The following is a 19,409-nucleotide window of genomic DNA, read 5'->3' as shown; positions in this document are numbered from 1 at the left end:
CCGGCCCCGCCTCCCGCTCCCCCGTGCGCTGTTCCCGCGGGTCGGAGGAGCGCGTGGGCCCGCGGCGCTGGGAGGGCCGCTCCGGGAACCGCAGGCCCCGCGCATTCCCCGGACACCAGGCGGCCGGGTTGGGGGGGTGCGAAGGACCGACCCGCCGCAGGTGCCACTCAGAGCGGGGCGCCTGCCGAGTGGCTGCCCGTAGCGGGGCGGGGCCTCGGGGAGCCAATCAGAAGCAAGAGGTCCGATTACGTGCGAGGTACCCGGATTCCGAGTGGGGAGGCGGGGCCGGGCTGCGGAAAGCCAATCAGAGGCCGGAGCCCGCCGTCAGGGGCGGGTCGTCCGCGGGCCAGCCTCGCCCCTCAGCACTGAGCGCTGATTGGCGGCGGGGGACCGCGAGCGGCCAATCAGGAGTCGGGGCTCGCGGGGTCGGGCTGCGGGGGGCCGCGGCAGGATCGCGGGCGGCTGACAGCCGTGTCCTCGGAGGGCGCGACTCCCTGCGGGTGAGCGGGCGGGGAGCGGGGTGCGCGACAGCGCTGGGGGTGCCCGGGGGGGAGGGGTCCCGGGCTGCAGGCCCCCTGCACCCCGCCTCCCACTCTCCCCGGGGACCCTGGAGGGGGAGGGGTCCCGGGCTGCAGCCACCCCGCCCCGTGCACCCGCCTCCCACTCCCTGGGGACCCCGGGGGGGAGGGAAGGGTCCCGGGCTGCAGCCTCCGCCCCCGTGCACCCCGCCTCCCACTCTCCCCGGGGACCCCGGGGGGGGCCGTGGGTGGGGAGGGGTCCCGGGCTGCAGCCCCCCCGTGCACCCCGCCTCCCACTCTCCCTGGGGACCTTGGAGGGGGAGGAGTCCCGGGCTGCAACCCCCCCCTGCACCCTGCCTCCCACTCTCCTTGGGGACCCCAGCGGGGAGGGAAGGGTCCCGGGCTGCTGCACTCTCCTCCTTTTCCTGCCTCCTGGGTCTCCAGCCCCTCCACAGCCCTGTGCACCCCACCAGCCCCTTGCCCCAGCGGGAGGACCCTGAGCCCCCCGCCGCACCCTGTGGGGCCCAGGGCATGGCCCAGGGCAGGGGGCCGTGAGCAGGACGCCCCGAGGTGGAGGCCGCCCAGCCCCTGGAACATCTGGCAGGGAGGGGAAGCCACGGGTTGCCCGGAGTCCGCCCGGGACACCTGGCACGGAGCGGAGCGCAGTGTAAGGTCCAGGCCACCCGGGGTTGGGACAAAGGTTGTGGGATTCAGGCCCGGCTGTGGGCAGAACCCACTGCTCCCTGGGGGTCTCGGAGCAGCTCAGGAAGGCGCTGTTGGCTGCAAGTGTAGACCAGCTACGGCAGGATTTGAATCCTCCTCCCAGGCGTTTGGCTGATGGGAACCTCACAGACAAACGTATCTTTCTTTTATTTATTTACCTTCAGGAGCTGACTTGATCTGTGCCATTGTTTCATGATTTGAGGCCTTGTAGTCAAAGAAAAAAGGCAATTTTAAGCTCAGAAAGAGGAACTGTGGAAGCCCAGAAAGTTTTGGAGCTGATCTAGTCCGAGCGCAGGCCACCCGGGTTCCCACCACGTAAGGGAGCCGGGACCGAAAGGCGCTTCGGTTCTGCCAGCGCAGCTACTTTTTGGCATTCTGATTTTTTTTTCCTTATTGCAGCAAAATCCGCTTAACCAGCACCACTAGTTTTTATCGTACGAGCCTGTCTTGATGGCTCGACCTGCCACTTCTTCCGAGGCTCCGCAAGCCCCGTTCAAGGAGGGCCTGGGAGCGTTGTCTAGCCTGGAAGGGAGACTGGCTTCACACTGGCCTAAGGTTCCCTCTGTCTTTAAGGATTTTTATTTTTTTTATCTTTTTTTTATTTTTATTTTTATTTTTTAATTTTTAATTTTTTTTATTTTTATTTTTGTTTTTCTTTAAGGATTTATAACTGATACCAGACTCACAATTATCCTGACATCCTTAACACGTTAGGATTTGAAAAACTGCAAGTGCACTTCATCTTGGATTTAAAGCTCTCAAGTATTTTGAATTTAAAGTATTCTGAATCCTGGCCTCAGATCAGCTTGTAAATCTCCAGAAGGAATGTTAAATTTTTGTGCTAAGTCTTAAGGCCGAGTACAGTGTGATAGGATACTCTGGTTCCCAGAAGTGTCAGGTGCAGGGGTGACACCATTCAGCTTTGTCATGTCCTTAGTGAACAAAACTGGAAAGCAAATACTCTGCACGGCAAGTGAATGTGAGACGTGAGTGGCAGGAAGGCAGCACCTGCCACAGGTGCCAGAGCCACGGGGTGGGGGGGGGGGCTGCAGGCAGGCTGGGGGGCAAGTGGGGGAGGGGAGGGGCATTTTAGTCTGAGTTTCTTCTCCGGTCTGGAGGCCCCAGGCCACGGTCTTGGGGCTGGGGCAGGAAGGGCGTCCTTTGGGGGAGCCCCAGTGCGCCCCCCTGAACTGTATCCCCCTCTCCTTACTGGAGGGAGGCGAGCTTTGGCTTTCATAGATACGAGGTGATGAGGCATTAACGGGCACAGGTGATTAGGGGAGCTCCGAGACGGCCCTAAGACCCCACCCGCAACCCCTTGTCCTTGCCAGTGTCTCACAGCGGACTTTTTTTTTTAAGGTAAAATTTACGTGCAGTGAGATTCACAGATCCTAGGCTTAAGTTTTAAGGTTTCTTTGTTTTTGTTTTTTTTTAAGATTTTATGTATTTATGTGACAGAGAGCGAGAGAGAGCAGCAGCAGGGGGAGCAGGAGAGGGAGAAGCGGACCTCCTTGCTGAGCAGGAGCCCAGGACCCTGAGATCATGGCCTGAGCCCAAGGCAGGTGCCCAAAGGGCCAAGCCACCCAGGTGTCCCAGGTTTTAAGTTCTGACCCATGTATACATCCGTGTGAGCAAAGCGTAGTCAAGTCACAGACGTTTTCCTCCGGGAAGTTCCATCCTGCCACCTCCCTGCCCGAAGCAGTGGCGGCCCTGCTCACGGAGGAGCTGACCGTCGTTGAGATTCTGTGTCCCGCTGCGTCCCTTGAGCAGCTGTCCGCGTCGTGCCCTAAGTGCAACCTGCAGTCTGCGCGCCAGCCACACTTTTACCCTGGAAGCGTGCCCCATGAGCTGGCTGGTGAGGTTTTCAGCAGGACTCGTGGCTGGGGGAGGACGGCCACCGCGTCTGAATTTCTATTTTAGCCCCAAACCGAGGGTCTCGCGGTCCGAGGGTCGTGACCTCCCGTTCGGAGCCTCGAGAGCCGCGTCCTTCCTGTAACTTGGTGTGTCCCTGCGGGCGAGCGCTTCCCGTCTCCTGTGACGCGTGGGGGGGGGGGGGGGGGCGTGGGCGAGGCGGTGCCCAGTGCTGGATCGCGTCGTCTGTGCGAGGCCCCTGGAATCAGCCCTTCGGCCTCGAGGCGAGCGTAGAGATGGCTCCTGCTATGAGGGGCTCACCTGCCCAGACCCCCACTTCTTTATCTCCTTTGCTGATTCAACTTGTTCAACTTTATGAGTGAAAATCAGTAAGAAGCAAGGGATCCGTGTGGAGCAACATTGTTGGTCTTAAGCAAGCGCACCTAGGGGAAACGGTGACATCCGCTCCCCTTCGGGTCTGTTCCGCAGAGACAGCATGTCGCGCGGGGACGCTCAGCCAGCCCGGGCCCTTGCCAAGCCCGCCTTCAGCGACCCGCAAGCCTCCGCGCTCGTGGAGTCGGTGTTTGGCCTCAAGGTTTCCCAGATCCGGCCGCTCCCTAGCTATGACGACCAGAACTTCCACGTGCGCGTGGCGGGAGCTGAGGGCGGCCCGGGCGGCCCCTGCGAGTATGTCCTCAAGATCAGCAACGCGGAGGCCAGCCGGACGCCGGAGCTGCTGCAGGTGCAGACGCACGCCCTGCTGTTCCTGAGAGCCGCGGGCCTCCCCACGGCCTCCGTGTGCCGCTCGAAGGGGGGCGGCCTCACCTCCCTCGTGTCCGCAGGTAAGACACCCCCCCGCCTTGCACCGCCGGCCTCGCTCCCCGCTGCATTCGGGGTCCCCCGAGAAAAGCACCTGGAACAGGTAGGGAACCGCAGGTGCGACCTAGGCCCTGCTCCTCTGGCGGGGGCAGCCAGACCACCAACCCGGACAGCGGGCTCCCATCCCCAAGTGCCTGGAGCCCGATCTCGTGTCGCTTCCCCGAGGACGGCCTTGGGGCGTCGCCTGGGGCCCAGGCCGGGTCCCGGGTCCTGAGATGGAGCTGCGAGTGGGTGCACGCCCGGTAGGGCGTCTGCGCCTCCCCCTCTGCCCCTCCGGCTTCTGGGGTCTGTCGCTTCCTCTCTCTAGTAAATCAATGTCAAAAAAAAAAAAAAAAGGACTTGAATAATCACTAAAAGCACATGGGCTTAGGGAAACTCGTTTTCAAATATAAAATTAAGTCCTTTCTTTCGCGGGGCCGGCTGTGTATTTGGGGCCGCAGGGTAGAAGAAAGCCAGAGTCAGGAAGCAGGGGGTCGGACGGGGCTCTGTCCTTCCTGCGCGGGGGACGTGGGGCACAGCACCTGATGTCCTCACCGCTGCGAGTCCTCGTCTGCGCGACGTGGGCCTTTCACGTAAGTGCTGAGACTCCGAGATGAACTCGGCGGGCCGGGGAGCAATGCGGGGGCGTCCTGGAGCAGCTCGAGGCCTCGCTGTCCCGGGGTCCGCGCTCCCCGCCAGTGGCTGAGGGTCCTGAGGATGCTGTGTGGGCGCCTCCCCGGGCCCCGGGGGAGCCTCCAGGCCCGCGGCCCTCACCTCACAGTCCTTGAGGCTGAGCCTACGGGGGGCGGTCATGCCCCCTCCCAGGGCAGGCGGTAGGCATGCGAGCCGTGGGTGTCGGGCGTGCAGGTGTGCAGGTGTGCGGGCACTGGGTGTGCCTGTGCGTGTGGCCAGCCCCTGCCCTGCTCAGCCCTGCCACCTTCCTGCGGGGGCGCCCCCGGTCTGCGGCCCCCGCTGCGCTCGGCGGGCACAAGGACTAAGGCCGAGCGGCCTGTCGCCGTCCCGACCGCGGTTGACAGCATGTCCTTGCACCACCCAGATGGCGGCTCCCGTGTCACCAGCTATGTGGTGAGGCTGCTGACCTACCTCCCGGGGATCCCAGTGGCTGAGGTCCCCGTCGGCCCCCCTGCTCCTGTACGAGATCGGAAGGCTGGCTGCCAACCTGGATGAGACGCTGGAGGTAGGACGGGGTCTTGGCTCCTGTACTAGGGCGTGGCTGTGCTTGGGGTGCATCCATCCCCCGTGACCGGTAAACCCGGGCTCAGACCAGGCCCTCCCGCGGGGTGTCGGGCAGGGGCTCGGGCCCGTGCGCGGACGTCAGGACAGAGGGGCTGCCGCCACACCTGTCGCAGCTGACCCGGTGTCTGTGCGGTCCTGGGGTTCCCGGGCCCCTGGGTGGCTGCCGACGGCCTGCCTCGACTGTCCCGTGTCCACCGCACCCCCGCGCCCCGCGTCCGCTCCCCATGGGGTCCACAGACAACCGCGGAACCTGCCGGTGCTCCTGGCTGCCCACCGGCCCTTACCCCGCCCGTCCCCATCCCCACCCCAATGGGCCGCCCTGTCTCCGGCGTCCGCACACCTGCCACTGCCCGAGGCCCCGGTACCCTCCGCGCTCACCGTGCGGCCCGTGGCTCGGGCGTCACCTGGCCTATGACCCGCCCCGATCCCTTCTCTCCCCCGCTGTGCATGGACCATCGCATGCTCCTCTTGCTACTTCTGGGCGCCCTGCGGGTTCCTGCGGGTGACGGGCTGCGCCCCTCGTTGGGGACGTCTGTCCCGGGAGCGGCGAGGAAGCTGCGGGGCTGAGGGCAGGGGCCCGGGCCTTCCATCCTGCGCCCTCCCCGGGCTCCCCGGGGCCACAGGCCTCTGCTCCTCCCACATCCTAGTTCATGGTGGGCCTGGGGGCTGCTGCGGCCCCGTGTGCGGCCGCTGGGGAAGCCGAGCTTGCAGGTGTGCAGGTGTGCGGCACCTGAGCTGCCCCGGTAGTGCCCAGAGCCTGGGCCTGCAATCTGCACCGAGCCCAGCTCCCTGCTGCGGGCACGGGCCCAGAACTTCCCTGGGGGCCGCGGCTCCATCGGGAGCCGGACGCGGGTGTTAGATTCTACTTTCTCTGCAAACGGAAGTAAGAGACACGCGTGGCAAAGCCTTCAGAGGCCCCGCCAGGGCCCAGTGACCACTTCGTGCCCGTCCTACCCCGAAGGCCGGCGTCCGGCGTGTGCGCTGCTCTCGCGCCCTCCCCAGCCTTGACCTGAGCGGCCACGCGGGGCCGTGACAGGTGTGGAGGCCCGGCCCGGAGGCGCCTCTGCAGGGGGACGCGGGGGCCGGCGGGCCGCTGAGGGGAACGCCCTGCTGCTGCCCAGGCCCCCCAGGTCCCCGCTTGGGCCACGAGCCCCCTGCCGAGGTCCTCGGAGCAAGGCCGTGGGGGGGAGGGGGGGTCAGACTCCAGGGCTGCTCACTGATGTCAAAGTCAACGAGAGGAACACGTTTAAGGAAAGGGAACAAAATACAAAGCTCCAGAATCCGGCACACACGGCCGCCCACGAGCCCCACCGCCCGTCCCTGCGTTGCCACCGAGTGGGCCCTTCTCCCCTGAGCTCACCGGGTGCCTGCCGCGCTGGAGCCTCCTCCCGGGGCCACCCAGCGCCTCCGCGTCCGCGTCTGCACCCGTCCTGCCCTGACCTCGTCTCCCTTTCAAGCCATTTCGGCCTCCACAAACTGCAAGCGGTCAAAGTCTCCAGGACCTCGATGTTCTAGGCTTTTCCCAGAACTCTCATTTATTCAGCAAATATTGCTTGAGCAGCGTGTTTTGTGTACCGGGCACTGGCGGGGGCGCGGGGATACGGTAGTGCACGGAGAGCGGACACGCCCCGGCCTCGCCGACCTTGCTGCTAGTGGTAGACGGGAGGGTGAGCTCCGGGGTGTACTGTGCGGGACGGAGGCCTCCCCTGGACCTCCGGGAGCCCACCCACAGCACAGCTGGCAGAAACCAAGGCCTGGCCTGCGGTGTAGGCAGGAGCATCCCAGGACGGGGAGCAGCAGGTGCAGGGGCCGTGAGATGGGGGGGCGGCAGGTGCAGAGGCGGTGAGGTGGGGAGGCAGCAGGGGAGCAGCAGGTGCAGGGGCCGTGAGGTTGGGGGAGCGGGAGGTGCAGAGGGCATGAGGTGGGGGGGGCAGTGGCGGGTGCAGGGGCTGTGAGGTGGGTGGGTGGGGGAGCAGCAGGTGCAGGGTTGGAGAGGTGGGGGCAGAGGAGTGGCAGGTGCAGGGGCCGTGAGATTGGAGGGCCTGCAAGTGCAGGGGCTGTGAGATCGGGGAGGGCGGCAGGTGGAGGGGCCATGAGGTGGGGGGAGCAGTGGCAGGTGCAGGGGCCGTGAGCAGCAGGTGCAGGGACAGAGAGGTGGGGGCGTGCTGGCACGTGCTCCTTCCGCGGGGAGGCCCAGGTGGCTGGAGGCGGCAAAGCAGGAGTAGGGGAGGCTGAGTCGGAGAGGGGCTGAGGGCCCGCGTGGGTCACGTGGGGAGAACGCGGCTCTTGCTGACCAGCCAGCCCCTGCCTTGGGGGCCAGGTGACACGGGGCTGTGCCCAGGGACTCCATGGGCTCTCCATGTGGTCGCTCCAACCGGCAGAGGCTAAGCATTCCTTGTCTTTGATTTAGAAATTCCATCACCCAAAGTTAAGTTGCCTTCATCGGGAGAACTTTATCTGGAATCTGAGAAATGTTCCTCTTCTGGAGAAACATGTGGACATCTTGGGCCAGGGCCAAAACCGCGAGCTTGTCGTCCGGGTCATTCAGCTCTTCAAGGATGAAGTCCTGACCAAACTGAAGCATTTTCGAGAATGTGAGTCTTCTCCCGATCGAGTGTTTTTCTTGACAATTTAAATTGTCAACTGTCAGAACATCAGAAAAGTGTGGAAGTACAAGGTAGCTTTACCACACCTTAAGATTTTGCCATGTTGCTCCTCCTGCTTTTTAAAGAACAGTATTTGTACTTTCCTTACAATTGCTGCACTCGAAGTCCTCTCTGACCTTTACTCGGTCACCTCCTCCCTCCCTACTGAATTTGCACATGTTCTAATATCGCTGTGATTTATGCTCATAGGTTATGTGCGTGCATGTTTTCCAGATTGATCCATTTAATATATGGTAGTTCCAGTTCACTTAGCTTATTTTTTTTTAAGATTTTAAGTATCTATTTGAGAGAGCAGGGGGAGGGGCAGAGGAGGAGGGAGACTCCCCGCCAAGCAGGGAGCCTGATGCGGGCCTCGATCCCAGGACCCCGGCAGACGCCCATAACTGCTGAATACTAACCACTGCAGAGCGCATGTGCACCACACCTGACTTGAACATACTGGACCTTCTTGGTCACTTATGTTAATAGAATTTAGGTTGGTCCTCGCTTCCCGGTGCTCCGTAGGGACCCAGCGCTCTCCGGGTGTAGGCGGCCTTTGGCAGGCAGCAGGCCCGTCCAAGGACACGAGGGCCGGTACCCAGCAGGCCGTGTGGGCTGCATGCTCCTCGGCTGCACACGGCCCGCGGGGCTCACGCAGCACGCGTCCGTCTCACGCTTCTGGAGGCTGCACACGGGAGGTCGAGGTGCCGGGGGCGGCCTTCCTTCCCTGGCTGCAGCCACCTTGTCCCTCCGGAGTCTCTTCTTGGGCCCCACGCTCGGGCTGGCCCTGACCCATTCCCTCTGGTAGGCCCAGCTCCCAGTGCGGGCGCTCAGGGGCGGGGGTCAGTGCACAGTGCCCCGGGGTGTAAGCATGCTGCAAGGCCACGGCACCCTGCCCACGAGCACCTCCGTCCCTGTGCTGTCGGCCGCCTGCACGTGGACCCGGCCAGCCCGGGAGGTCACGGCCCCGGGGTCCTCAGGGGCTCAGATGCTTCCAGCTCTCCTTTCAGGTGCGCCCTGCCTTTAACTTGTGATCCGCACCGTTACCACCCGGTGCCCTCTCTGGGCTGCTGGCCCTGGACAGCACGAGGCCTGTGGCAGGACCGCGGGGCCCAGGACACGCTGCGCGCAGCTCCACCCGAGGACATCAGGCAGCTCCCAGAGAGCGGGGAGCCTCAGGCTAGCGCCCCGGAGGGTGCGGGAACTCCCGTCAACCTGACAGAGCTATCTCTCGCGGCGGCTCTACCACGATGTCCCTATCTGGGAAATGTCACTTGCATAGACTTAGGCAAAGGGGCCATTCGAGTCCTTTGTCACTTTTTCTACTGACAAAAGTAGATTTTTTTTTCTCATTGATTTTATTTTATTTTTTAAAGATTTTATTTATTTATTCATAGAGATGCAGAGAGAGAGTGAGAGGCAGAGACACAGGCAGAGGGAGAAGCAGGCTCCATGCAGAGAGCCTGACGTGGGACTCGATCCAGGGTCTCCAGGATCACGCCCCGGGCTGCAGGCGGCACTAAACCGCTGCGCCACCAGGGCTGCCCTGATTTTAGAAGTTCAGAGTATTTTCCGGATACAAATCCTTCTTTGGTTCGGTGCGTTGCAGATACTTTCCCCCATTCTGTGGCTTGCCTTCTCGCTCTCTTTATGATGCATTTTGACGAACAAGCCTCCATTTCTTGGCTTCAAATATATCAATTTTCTGTTCCATGGTTCGTGTTTCATGGCTTGTGTAGGAAATTTTCCCTACCTCGGGGTCACGAAAACATTCTCCTGTGTTATCTCACTACAGCGTTATCGTTTCTGCCTTTCATTATAGGTCTATAAACCATCTGGAATTTACGTATGGTGGGAATTTTTCCAGTGGCCAGTAACTTTTTCCCCGATGCGTATTAAAAGGCTCTCTTGGGATCCCTGGGTGGCGCAGCGGTTTGGCGCCTGCCTTTGGCCCAGGGCGCGATCCTGGAGACCCGGGATCGAATCCCACGTCGGGCTCCCGGTGCATGGAGCCTGCTTCTCCCTCTGCCTATGTCTCTGCCTCTCTCTCTCTCTCTCTCTCTCTGTGTGACTATCATAAATAAATAAAAAATAAATAAATAAAAGGCTCTCTTTTCTCCCTTTGCTTTGCAGAACCACCTCTGCTATCAATCAAATGCCCTGGGGCTCTCTATTCCATCCCCCTGTTCTGTTTGCCTCTCTCTGCTCCCGTACCGCGCTGCAGATCCCCTCGGCCAAGTGATGCTGCGGTAACAAGTAGCTCCCGGGACTGCAGTGGCAGAGACTTAGTTCTAGCTCAAGCTGCACGTCTACCGTGGACTGGCCAGGGTTCTGTTCTGTGCATTCTCTCACTTTGGGATCCACACGGATGGAACTTTCACCAACTAGAGTATTGCTGTCGTATGGAGAAAGAGAACGTGCGCACTGTATGCTGGCTCTTAAATCTCTGCCCTGAAGTGATGTCACTCCTGTTCATACGTCGAGGGCCAAAAAAAAGTCACATGGCCATATGCAGCTTTTTCAGGAACAGGGAAGTGCAACCCAGCATGTTCCTGGAAGGAGCACAACCGGAATGTTTGTGATTACCTCCAAAGATTACCGTGCTGTCTTAATTTTTTGACTTTTACGGTTTCATAGCTGATAGAATATGTCCTCCCACCTTTTTATTCTCTTCTAAGAGGGTCTTGACTGGTTTTTGTCCTTTACATTTTGATTACATATCAATTTTGGAGTCAGCATGTCACATTTTTAAAGAATTTTGTTGAGATTTTGGTTAGATTTGGATTCAATCTGATATATAAATTTGGAACATGGGTAGTATAGTATATTTATGTTATACTTAAAGATTTAGTACTCTAATCCACGAACATTCGTCTAGTTATACAGATCTGTGGATGTTGGTGATGGCATTTTTAGTCACCTTTTCTTTTTAAGTCTTTTTTTTTAATATTTATTTATCCATGAAAGACACAGAAAGAGAGAGACAGAGGGAGAGAGAGAGGCAGAGACACAGGCAGAGGGAGAAGCAGGCTCCAGGCAAGGAGCCCAACATGGGACTCAATCCCGGGTCTCCAGGATCTCGCCCTGGGCTGAAGGCGGCGCTAAACTGCTGCCTCCCCCCCCCCCCCCCCCCCCCCGGGGGGCTGCCCTAGTCGCCTTTTTATTGTTGATCTCTGTGGTAATGGGAGAGACGTCTTATCAGTGCTGCCCCGCAGAATGGTCCAGTATGGGCTTCTCTTCGACTACTGAGCACTTAAAGTGCGACTAGTGCAACTAAGGATCCGGATTTTCAATCTTATTTAATCTTAATGAATTTAAGTGGCAACATATGGTTAGTGGTTACAATATCGGACCAAGCCGCTTTTTTTTTTTTTAAAGATTTTATTTATTTGTTTATTCATGAGAGACAGAGAGGCAGAGACACAGGCAGAGGGAGAAGCAGGCTCCCTGCAGGGAGCCTGAGGCGGGACTCGATCCCGGGACCCTGGGGTCACGGCCTGAGCCGAAGGCCAACGTCCAACCACTGAGCCCCCCAGGTGTCCCCTGAGCTGCTTTATATGATTTCAGTACCTCCAAATTTGTTGAGATTTACTTGATAATTCAGCATTTGGTAAATTTAAAAAGCAGTCCGTGTTTGATGAAAAAGAAAGTTTACCCTGGGATTGTTGGGTGCCAAGTTATTTATAGGTCAGTAGGTGGGGTTTGTTATCATGTTGCTTAAATTCCGTAAACCACTGACATTTTTTTGCCTGCTTATTCTTTTTTTTTTTTTTTTTTAAATTTATTTATGATAGTCACACAGAGAGAGAGAGAGAGAGGCAGAGACATAGGCAGAGGGAGAAGCAGGCTCCATGCACTGGGAGCCCGACGTGGGATTCGATCCCGGGTCTCCAGGATCGCGCCCTGGGCCAAAGGCAGGCGCCAAACCGCTGCGCCACCCAGGGATCCCTTGCCTGCTTATTCTAACAATTATCGAGGAAAGTGTATTTTAAATCTCTCACTATGATTGTGGATTGTCTATACATGTATTTGTGTCAAATTGGGCTTTGTATACTTTCAGGCAATGTGCACGTAACATTAGATGGGTTACCTTACTAGCACACTGAAGCTCTGTTGATACAGTATTGCTCTGTATTTCTTCTAAATTTTTTGCCTTAAATATCTACTCCATCTGATGCTATATAGCTACACCATCTTATTTTGTACTCTTCATTTCTTTCTGTCTGTTCCAATTCTTTCTTTTGTTTTCCCCTCTTCTTTTGCCTTGTTTTTGAGGTAACTTTTTCCATTATTGTATTTTTTTTTCGGTCCAGAAGTTTGGAAACTATATGCTGTATTTCTACTCTGAGGGTGGTTACCCTAGAGATTCTCATGTGTGGCCCTAACTTATCAAAGTGTAATGTTACCCAAGACAACACAAGGACCTAAAGATACTTTAAGTACATTTATCGCTGTTCTGGCTTAGAAGCTGTTGTTTTAGTAAACTTTAAATCTGTATTTTTATTCTCCAAAAGACATTATTATTTTTGTTTCACAGCCACGTTTAGATTTACTCGTATATTGGTTGCATATATTCCAGCACCTCGGACTTTCAGCCCAGCATCATTTTTTTCCTGCCTGAAATATATCACTCAGAATCTCCGTAACGCAGTTCTCTGATGGTGAACGCTCTCTGATTTTGTCTGAAAATGTTTTTACTTTTCCCCTCATTCTTGAAGGGTATTTTCACACCCTATAGGACTTCGGGTTTCCGGGTTTTCAGACTGTCTCCTAGCTTCTCCATCCCTGCTAAGAGGTCAGCTGAGGTCTGCGGCTCCTCTCCAGACCACCTGCATTTTTCCCTTTGCGTTCTCGCATAGGATGTTCTCTTCTTCTTAATTGATTTTTTTTTTTCTTAATATGCTTTCTCAAGTCTGTGTGAGGAATTGTCTTTCATCAGTTATGGGAAATTCTTGCCTAGCCCCATTCCCTTTCCTCCTTTTGGGCTCCAGTTAAGCTCATGTTTGGTCTTCTCACTGAATCTTCTGGGTCTTCCCATCTGTGTGTGCAGATTTTATTCTGTGCCCATGCTCCATTTTAGGTAATTTTCTCATGCGACCTCTAGTTTATTATTTTTTTATGTCTAATCTGTTATACCCACCCACTGCATTCTTAATTTCTTTCGTTATGTTTTCCAGCTTTAGAAGTACTTTTCTAATTAAAAAATTTTTTAATTATTTTTTTGTTTTAACTTCAGTATAGTTAACATGCAGTGTTATATTCGTTTCAGGTCCACACTCTAGGGACCCGCCCTTCCATGTAGTACTCTGTGCTCATCTCCGTAAATGCACCCTTTACTCCCTGTCACCTGATGCATAGTTCTTCCGGTAATTCTTCCAGAGTCATTGCCCTGTGTCCAGAGAACTTACCGTATGATCAGGTACCATGAGCAAGAGCCAAAAGAAACTAACTTGCGGGGCTCCAGGCTGGCTCAGTTGGTAGAGCCTGCAACTCTTGGTCTTGGGGTTGTCAGTTCAAGCCCCATGTTGGGCGTAGAGATTACTTTAAAAATTTTTTCTTAAAAAAAAAAAAACTAACTCAAAACTGAATCAAAAACTTTGGTAACTACAGTGACTTGACATAAACGTATCGCACAGCCGCCTGGGGTTGCAGTTAGGTTCAAGACTCTGCTTTGGTCCTTCTGCCTCTGTGGGTTGGTAGTAGATTGGTCATCCTTTTACGAGTTTGGAAGGTCTGCCCACCACCGCTCCGCTTCAGGTGGTGAGGCCTCTCCCGCACCCAGCACCCAGCACCCAGCGGCAGGCAGCACGTCCAGCACCCGTCCTCCCAGGGGGAGGTGAAGCACCGCGGCTCTGGAGCGCAGGAAGGCAGGCCCGAGGCTGCATTCTTGCTCACTGCTTGGCTTTTCTATTGTTTCTTAGTATATGGATCTGGCTTTTGAGGCTGTCTGTACCTTTACTTTCGCTTTTTATTTCCATCTCTACTATGTTGTACACAGAAGGGTTATCAATGAATGAATTCACTCGGCCCTCTTGATCCGAATGCCTTCGCTTTCTTTCTCAAATCCAACGTTTGCCATGTTTTTCCCAGGCCTTAAATCACACTGTCATTTCTTGATGGGCCACTGGGCGTGTGAATAGAACCAATAAGATGCATGCATATATACAGATTACATTCACGAAGTAACGTATTTCATGGATTCTAAAATCCCAAGCAATTGCACAAGATGAACCATTACTTTATCTCTAAGGAAGGAAAAACATTGCCAGGGAAACGGTGACACGGCATCCGTCGTATAACGCATCCCAATTTCACAAATGTGTAGTTTAGGATCTGTGGTTTACAATAATGTTCGTTTCTACATGTGCTAAATCACGTAAGCACGCTTTACGCAATCCCAAGTCACACAGAAGAAATTGGCATTACACTCAGGTGAGTGTTTTGCACTATCACACACTAATCATAAAGCACATGCTCCATGCTCTCGGACACCCTTGTCTCTTCCTAATCCTTAATTAGGGTTTTAAATCAGAATGTCTCAGACTGTACCCGATGGAGGACAAGTATGGTTTTTTCCCCAACCCACGACAGTCTGCTGCGTGAGCCTACTGTTCATGACCAGTTCACAACTTCCTGTGTGAATTCGGTAACACCAAACTGGCCTGTACTCTGTTAATGAGATGTGTCCACTGATCACACTCTTAGATGACAACTTGCTGTAAAATTTTCTAAAACCCTCAATTTGTTTTTATCTCATATAGACTAGTAAGCATTTATGGAGCAGCACTGACCACAGACCCCCACTTTGTGTAGTACTCACTTGAGATTCCAGCATCTATTCTAGCAATCAAGAGACTGGAAAAATTCAGAATTACTTTATCATCAGAATTTTTTTTGACATCCCAGATTAAAATAAAGACATATCTGGCTCATTCTAGGACTCTTGGCTCTTTTTTTTAATTTTATTTTTAAATTTTTATTTTATTTTATGTAATCTCTACATCCAGCACAGGGCTCGAACTCACAACCCCAAGATCAAGAGTCGCATGCTTCACTGACTGAGCCAGCCGGGTGCCCCTTAGGACTCTTTGTTTCTTATAACAATATGAACATATGTATATTCTTTTTAAACATTTCTGGATCAGGGCAGTTCTGCCTCGCCCTTCACTCTGTTAGCAGTCAGAACCAGGTGTTTGCAACAACTACAACCTCCGTTGAATGGCCTTGTACCGATTAGAAACAAAAGCAAATACAACCACTGGAATTAACTTCTTTTTTCCCTTTCGGAGAAAATTATTTTATTGCAGGACAAATAGGGTTTGGCTCTACCTCGGACTGCTCATCACATCGGAGTGGCTGTGCCCAAGAAACAGGAAATGGGAAGACAATGAAGTGGGGAATTCAATGCTTTCACATGGCTTGGTTTTTCTTCTTTTAGGTCTCAATCATGGGGATCTTAATGACCATAACATCCTAGTGGAGTCCAGTAAGTCAGCCTGTGGAGATGCTGCATATCAAGTGTCTGGGATTTTAGACTTCGATGACATGAGCTACGGCTACTACGTGTTTGAAGCGGCCATTACCATCATGTACATGATGATTGAGAGCAAGAGTCCCATGCACGTGGGAGGTCACGTCCTGGCGGGGTTTGAGAGTGTCATCCCGCTGACGCCTGTGGAGAGGGGAGCTTTGTTTCTACTCGTGTGCAGTCGCTTTTGCCAGTCCCTGGTCATGGCGGCGTACTCTTGCCAGCTACACCCAGAGAATGAAGAGTATCTCATGATTACTGCAAAAACTGGGTGGAAGCACTTGCAGCAGTTGTTTGACCTGGGCCAGAGAGCTGTAGAGGAAATCTGGTTTGAAACTGCCAGGTCCTACACCTCCGGGCTCTCCATGTGACTGGAATTGCACAGCAGTGACCAGATCTGGTCCTACGAAGCACTTCCCTGCACGGTAAAGACGACCTGATGGAGGTGACCGGTGCACAGGAAACCACCAAGGACGTCAAGCACTCTCATGACCACTCTTCAGATTTAACAAAGGACCGCCTGAGCAAGCCTGTCTTTCTGGGGGTCCTGCTGGCCTTGTGGATAAAACACGCAGAGTGAGGTTTGCACTCAGATAAGCTCTCAAGGTCTATTCCAGCCCTGGAATCAATGACTGTTTTAAGCTCTGAAAGGAATACATATGTTTAGATAAATTCGCATATTTTAAATAATTGGGCGTAACACAGACACCCGTTAACACATCTCCACTTGTGGAGCCTTCTCCCATTGCTCCGTTTTCTAGGACCCCACAGTACTCTGTCTTCATGGATTATGATTGTAGCCTAAGGCTATTTGAGGGCAGAGACTAGTTCTGTCTCTCCTCTCTTTTTTGTTTTTTTAACACCCGATATACTGCTTTCCTCGTGGTTTCAAAAAGATATTTTGCATGCATAATTGCAAATTAATGTACGCTAAAAGAAAGGCATGTGAACACAAGGCACAGACTAAGATGTCTTAAGAGGAAGCAGACACAGTGCTGCTAAGAAAAAGTTCTAACTTGCTTGAGGCTGGAACGCTAGGGATGGAGGCTGGAAAATTCTGGGCCTGCTGGGGAGCCACGGAAGACATTCGGCACGGCCACCAGCTCCTGAGGTTTTCATAGTGATACTAAGAAAGTACCTAAGCAGATCACTTAAAATTTGCTCTCATTTATGGCTCTTTTCATATGAATATGTGATGACCTGTAGCTCACCGTATACCAGACGTGAATCATACCACAGTTACCTTCACGGAGTTCTCGTCATGCCTCCCTTACTGTGATTTATTAAAGGGCTGTTTACTCACTCATGTGGGTTTATCTGTTCTCTAAGACGTCTCAAGTCTACAACCCTGGCCATTGTCTCTGGGTCTCTGCCTCTCTCTCTCTCATGAACAAATAAAATATTTTTTAAAAAAGATTTTATTTGTTCATGAGAGACACCGACACCTAGGCAGAGGGAGAAGCAGGCTCCCTGTGGGGAGCCCACCGCAGGACTCGATCCCAGGACCCCGGGGTCACGCCCTGGGCCAAAGGCAGGCGCTAAACCGCTGAGCCATCCCTGAAAGCAGGGATCCCCTCGCTTTCACCATTTATGAATAGCCATTGCTTCTCTGTCTCTGGAGTCGCCTCAGAAGAAATTCAGGTGTAGTTGATAGGGGTTTATTGTGAAAAACAAAAGACACTCCTCTCTCCCCCACCATTTGGGAAATTACAGGAGTTTTAGAGGCTTTGTGCCAGGACCAGGATGAAGACCAAATCTGTATTTCTTATTATATTATAATATCTTACTAAAGAATAGTATCTTATATGTTTATAGTGTTTTACGTGCATTATTTTTTTTAAGATTTATTTATTTATTTATTCATGAGAGATACAGAGAGAGAGGCAGAGACACAGGAGGAGGGAGAAGCAGGCTCCATGCCGGGAGCCCGACGCGGGACTCGATCCCAGATCCTGGGATCGCGCCTTGGGCCGAAGGCCGAAGGCAGGTGCTGAACCGCTGAGCCCCCCAGGGATCCCCTTTTACATGCGTTATGAGCACATCTGTGTTAGGATCAAATGAGATCACTTATGCTTCTGAAATTTAAGGTGTGGTATATATTTTTAAGATTTCATCATTTTTAAAAAAGTAATCTCTTAAACATGACGTTTAAACTTTACCCCAAGATCAAACTGAGCCAGCCAGGCACCCCACATTGTTTTTTTTTTAATCTAGTTTGACCATTCAGGAAATTGGGGACCAGAAAAATGACCCGAATCTTGGATTCCACTCCTAGACCATCATTCTTTCTCTTACACCGTGAAACTCGACAGATTCCCTTCTCACTTGCTCCCACTAACATGGGCTCTCCCTCCCTGAATTCCTAACGCAGACATTGGGGGCCACTATCTTGATGTTTAAACACCCACGGCCATGTGTTGATATTTAACCCCGTGTTTGTCCCTATCTCCAGGCTGTTGGTTCACGTAGTTTTAGACTCTGGGGGCACAGGGGCACCTGGCCATCTTAGTGGTAGGACCTGGGATTCCTGATCTTGGGGTTGTGAGCTGGAGCCCCACGTTGGGTGTAGAGATTACTAAAAACAAATTAGAAAAAAATACCTCTTTGGCGTCATCAATTGACTACTACGTACCTCCCGCTGTCTTCAGGACTTGTTTGCACGCCGGCTGCTTATACACCCTCAGGACACTGCTGGATTGAATGGGTTTGCACAAGTGCCCAGCACTGTCCTTCCCACCGTCGAGGAGAAAACCCACTTCCAGATTTGGGGATCAGTACCGAGCGCCCAGCACCCTCTGCTCTTGCAAGGATCCCTTTCTGCGCAGGTGCCCCTCCCTCCACACTGCAGAGCATCCCTTCCTGCTGCTCTTACTCTTAGGGGCAGGTACGCACTCGAGCTAGGGGGATCACGGGGGGGGGGGGGGGGGGGGGGGGGGCAAATTAACATGAACCTTGGTGGCCGAAGCCTCAATCATTACGGTCTCCGGGATCCTGCAGGTTGGCAGGCAGCACTGGGCCCGCTGGTCGCCCCCCACGAGGGCCCGGGCCTCTGCTGGGAAGACACACGAAGGGACAGTGGGTGGCTGGGGGATGCGCTGACTGCGACTGGACTGCCCGGCACCAAGTCACGCCCAGGCCTGGCAGGTGATGCTGGGGCCTCGTTGGGCAGGTGGCAGGACACCTGTCCCTGTTCTAGGAACCACCGTCCCAAGGGGACAAGACAGAAATCTGTCCTCTGCGACCGACCGCTGGAAGCCTTAGGAGGTCACTTCTGCGGTCACAGGTGCAGCCAGACTCGAGGTGGGGCCTCCGGCCGGGAGGGGGACCCTGAGATGAGAGAGGATCAGCCTCTGGTGCCTTCACACCCCGGAATCTGCAGGAAAAAGAACACTTGGCAGAGGAGCCCCCACATGCTTCCCTCCGTCCTTCCTTCCCGCTTTTCACTCTCTGCTGCGCTGGCCTCTGCTCCCCTGTCCCTCCCTGTCCCTCCCATCCCCTCCCCTCCGGCTTAGCTGGCCCTGGTCTCCCTCAGCTTGCACGGGGACTCAGGGGGGGGGATGCTCGAGACTCCCGAAGTCAGGCTTGGGCCTGAGGACGCCCTTGGAGCGACCCGCAAGGGTGGGGGCCTGGGGGGGGGTGTGACCCGCGGAGCTGGGGGCCTGGGGCAGTGTGACCCGCGGGCTGGGGGCCTGGGGGGGGGGGTGTGACCCGCGGGGCCGGGGGGGCCTGGAGGGCGTGACCCGCGGGGCTGGGGGCCTGGAGGGCGTGACCCGCGGGGCTGGGGGCCTGGGGGGGCGTGACCCGCGGGGCTGGGGGCCTGGGGGGCGTGACCCGCGGGGCTGGGGGGTCTGGGGGGGCGTGACCCGCGGGGCTGGGGGCGGGGTCGGGTGACCCGCGGGGCTGGGGGCCTGGGGGGGCGTGACCCGCGGGGCTGGGGTCCTGAGGGGGCGTGACCCGCGGGGCTGGGGGCGGGGGGCGGGTGACCCGTGGGGCTGGGGGCCTGGGGGGGTGACCCGCGGGCTGGGGGCC

The 19,409-nt window shown here is 55.4% G+C and overlaps 1 protein-coding gene and 1 long non-coding RNA gene across 2 annotated transcripts; one reads left to right on the top strand and one right to left on the bottom strand.

Moving 5' to 3' along the window:
• The first annotated feature begins 391 nt into the window (after positions 1-391).
• On the top strand, positions 392-16,686 carry HYKK (hydroxylysine kinase). Its single transcript, XM_038555928.1, is given in 6 exon segments — positions 392-500; positions 3,582-3,934; positions 5,008-5,087; positions 5,089-5,148; positions 7,618-7,801; positions 15,291-16,686. Coding segments are annotated over 5 exon segments (1,131 nt in total). The 5' UTR covers positions 392-500; positions 3,582-3,588; the 3' UTR covers positions 15,752-16,686.
• On the bottom strand, positions 15,117-18,306 carry LOC111098596. Its single transcript, XR_005368949.1, has 2 exons — positions 18,013-18,306; positions 15,117-16,024 (listed from the first exon to the last, which is right to left on the bottom strand). It is a non-coding gene; the product is annotated as an uncharacterized LOC111098596 (long non-coding RNA).
• Between the last annotated feature and the right edge of the window lie 1,103 nt (positions 18,307-19,409).

Source organism: Canis lupus, chromosome 13 (assembly GCF_011100685.1).
Source record: "Canis lupus familiaris isolate Mischka breed German Shepherd chromosome 13, alternate assembly UU_Cfam_GSD_1.0, whole genome shotgun sequence".
Taxonomy (NCBI): domain Eukaryota; kingdom Metazoa; phylum Chordata; class Mammalia; order Carnivora; family Canidae; genus Canis; species Canis lupus.
This window is presented reverse-complemented; position numbering and strand designations above follow the sequence as displayed.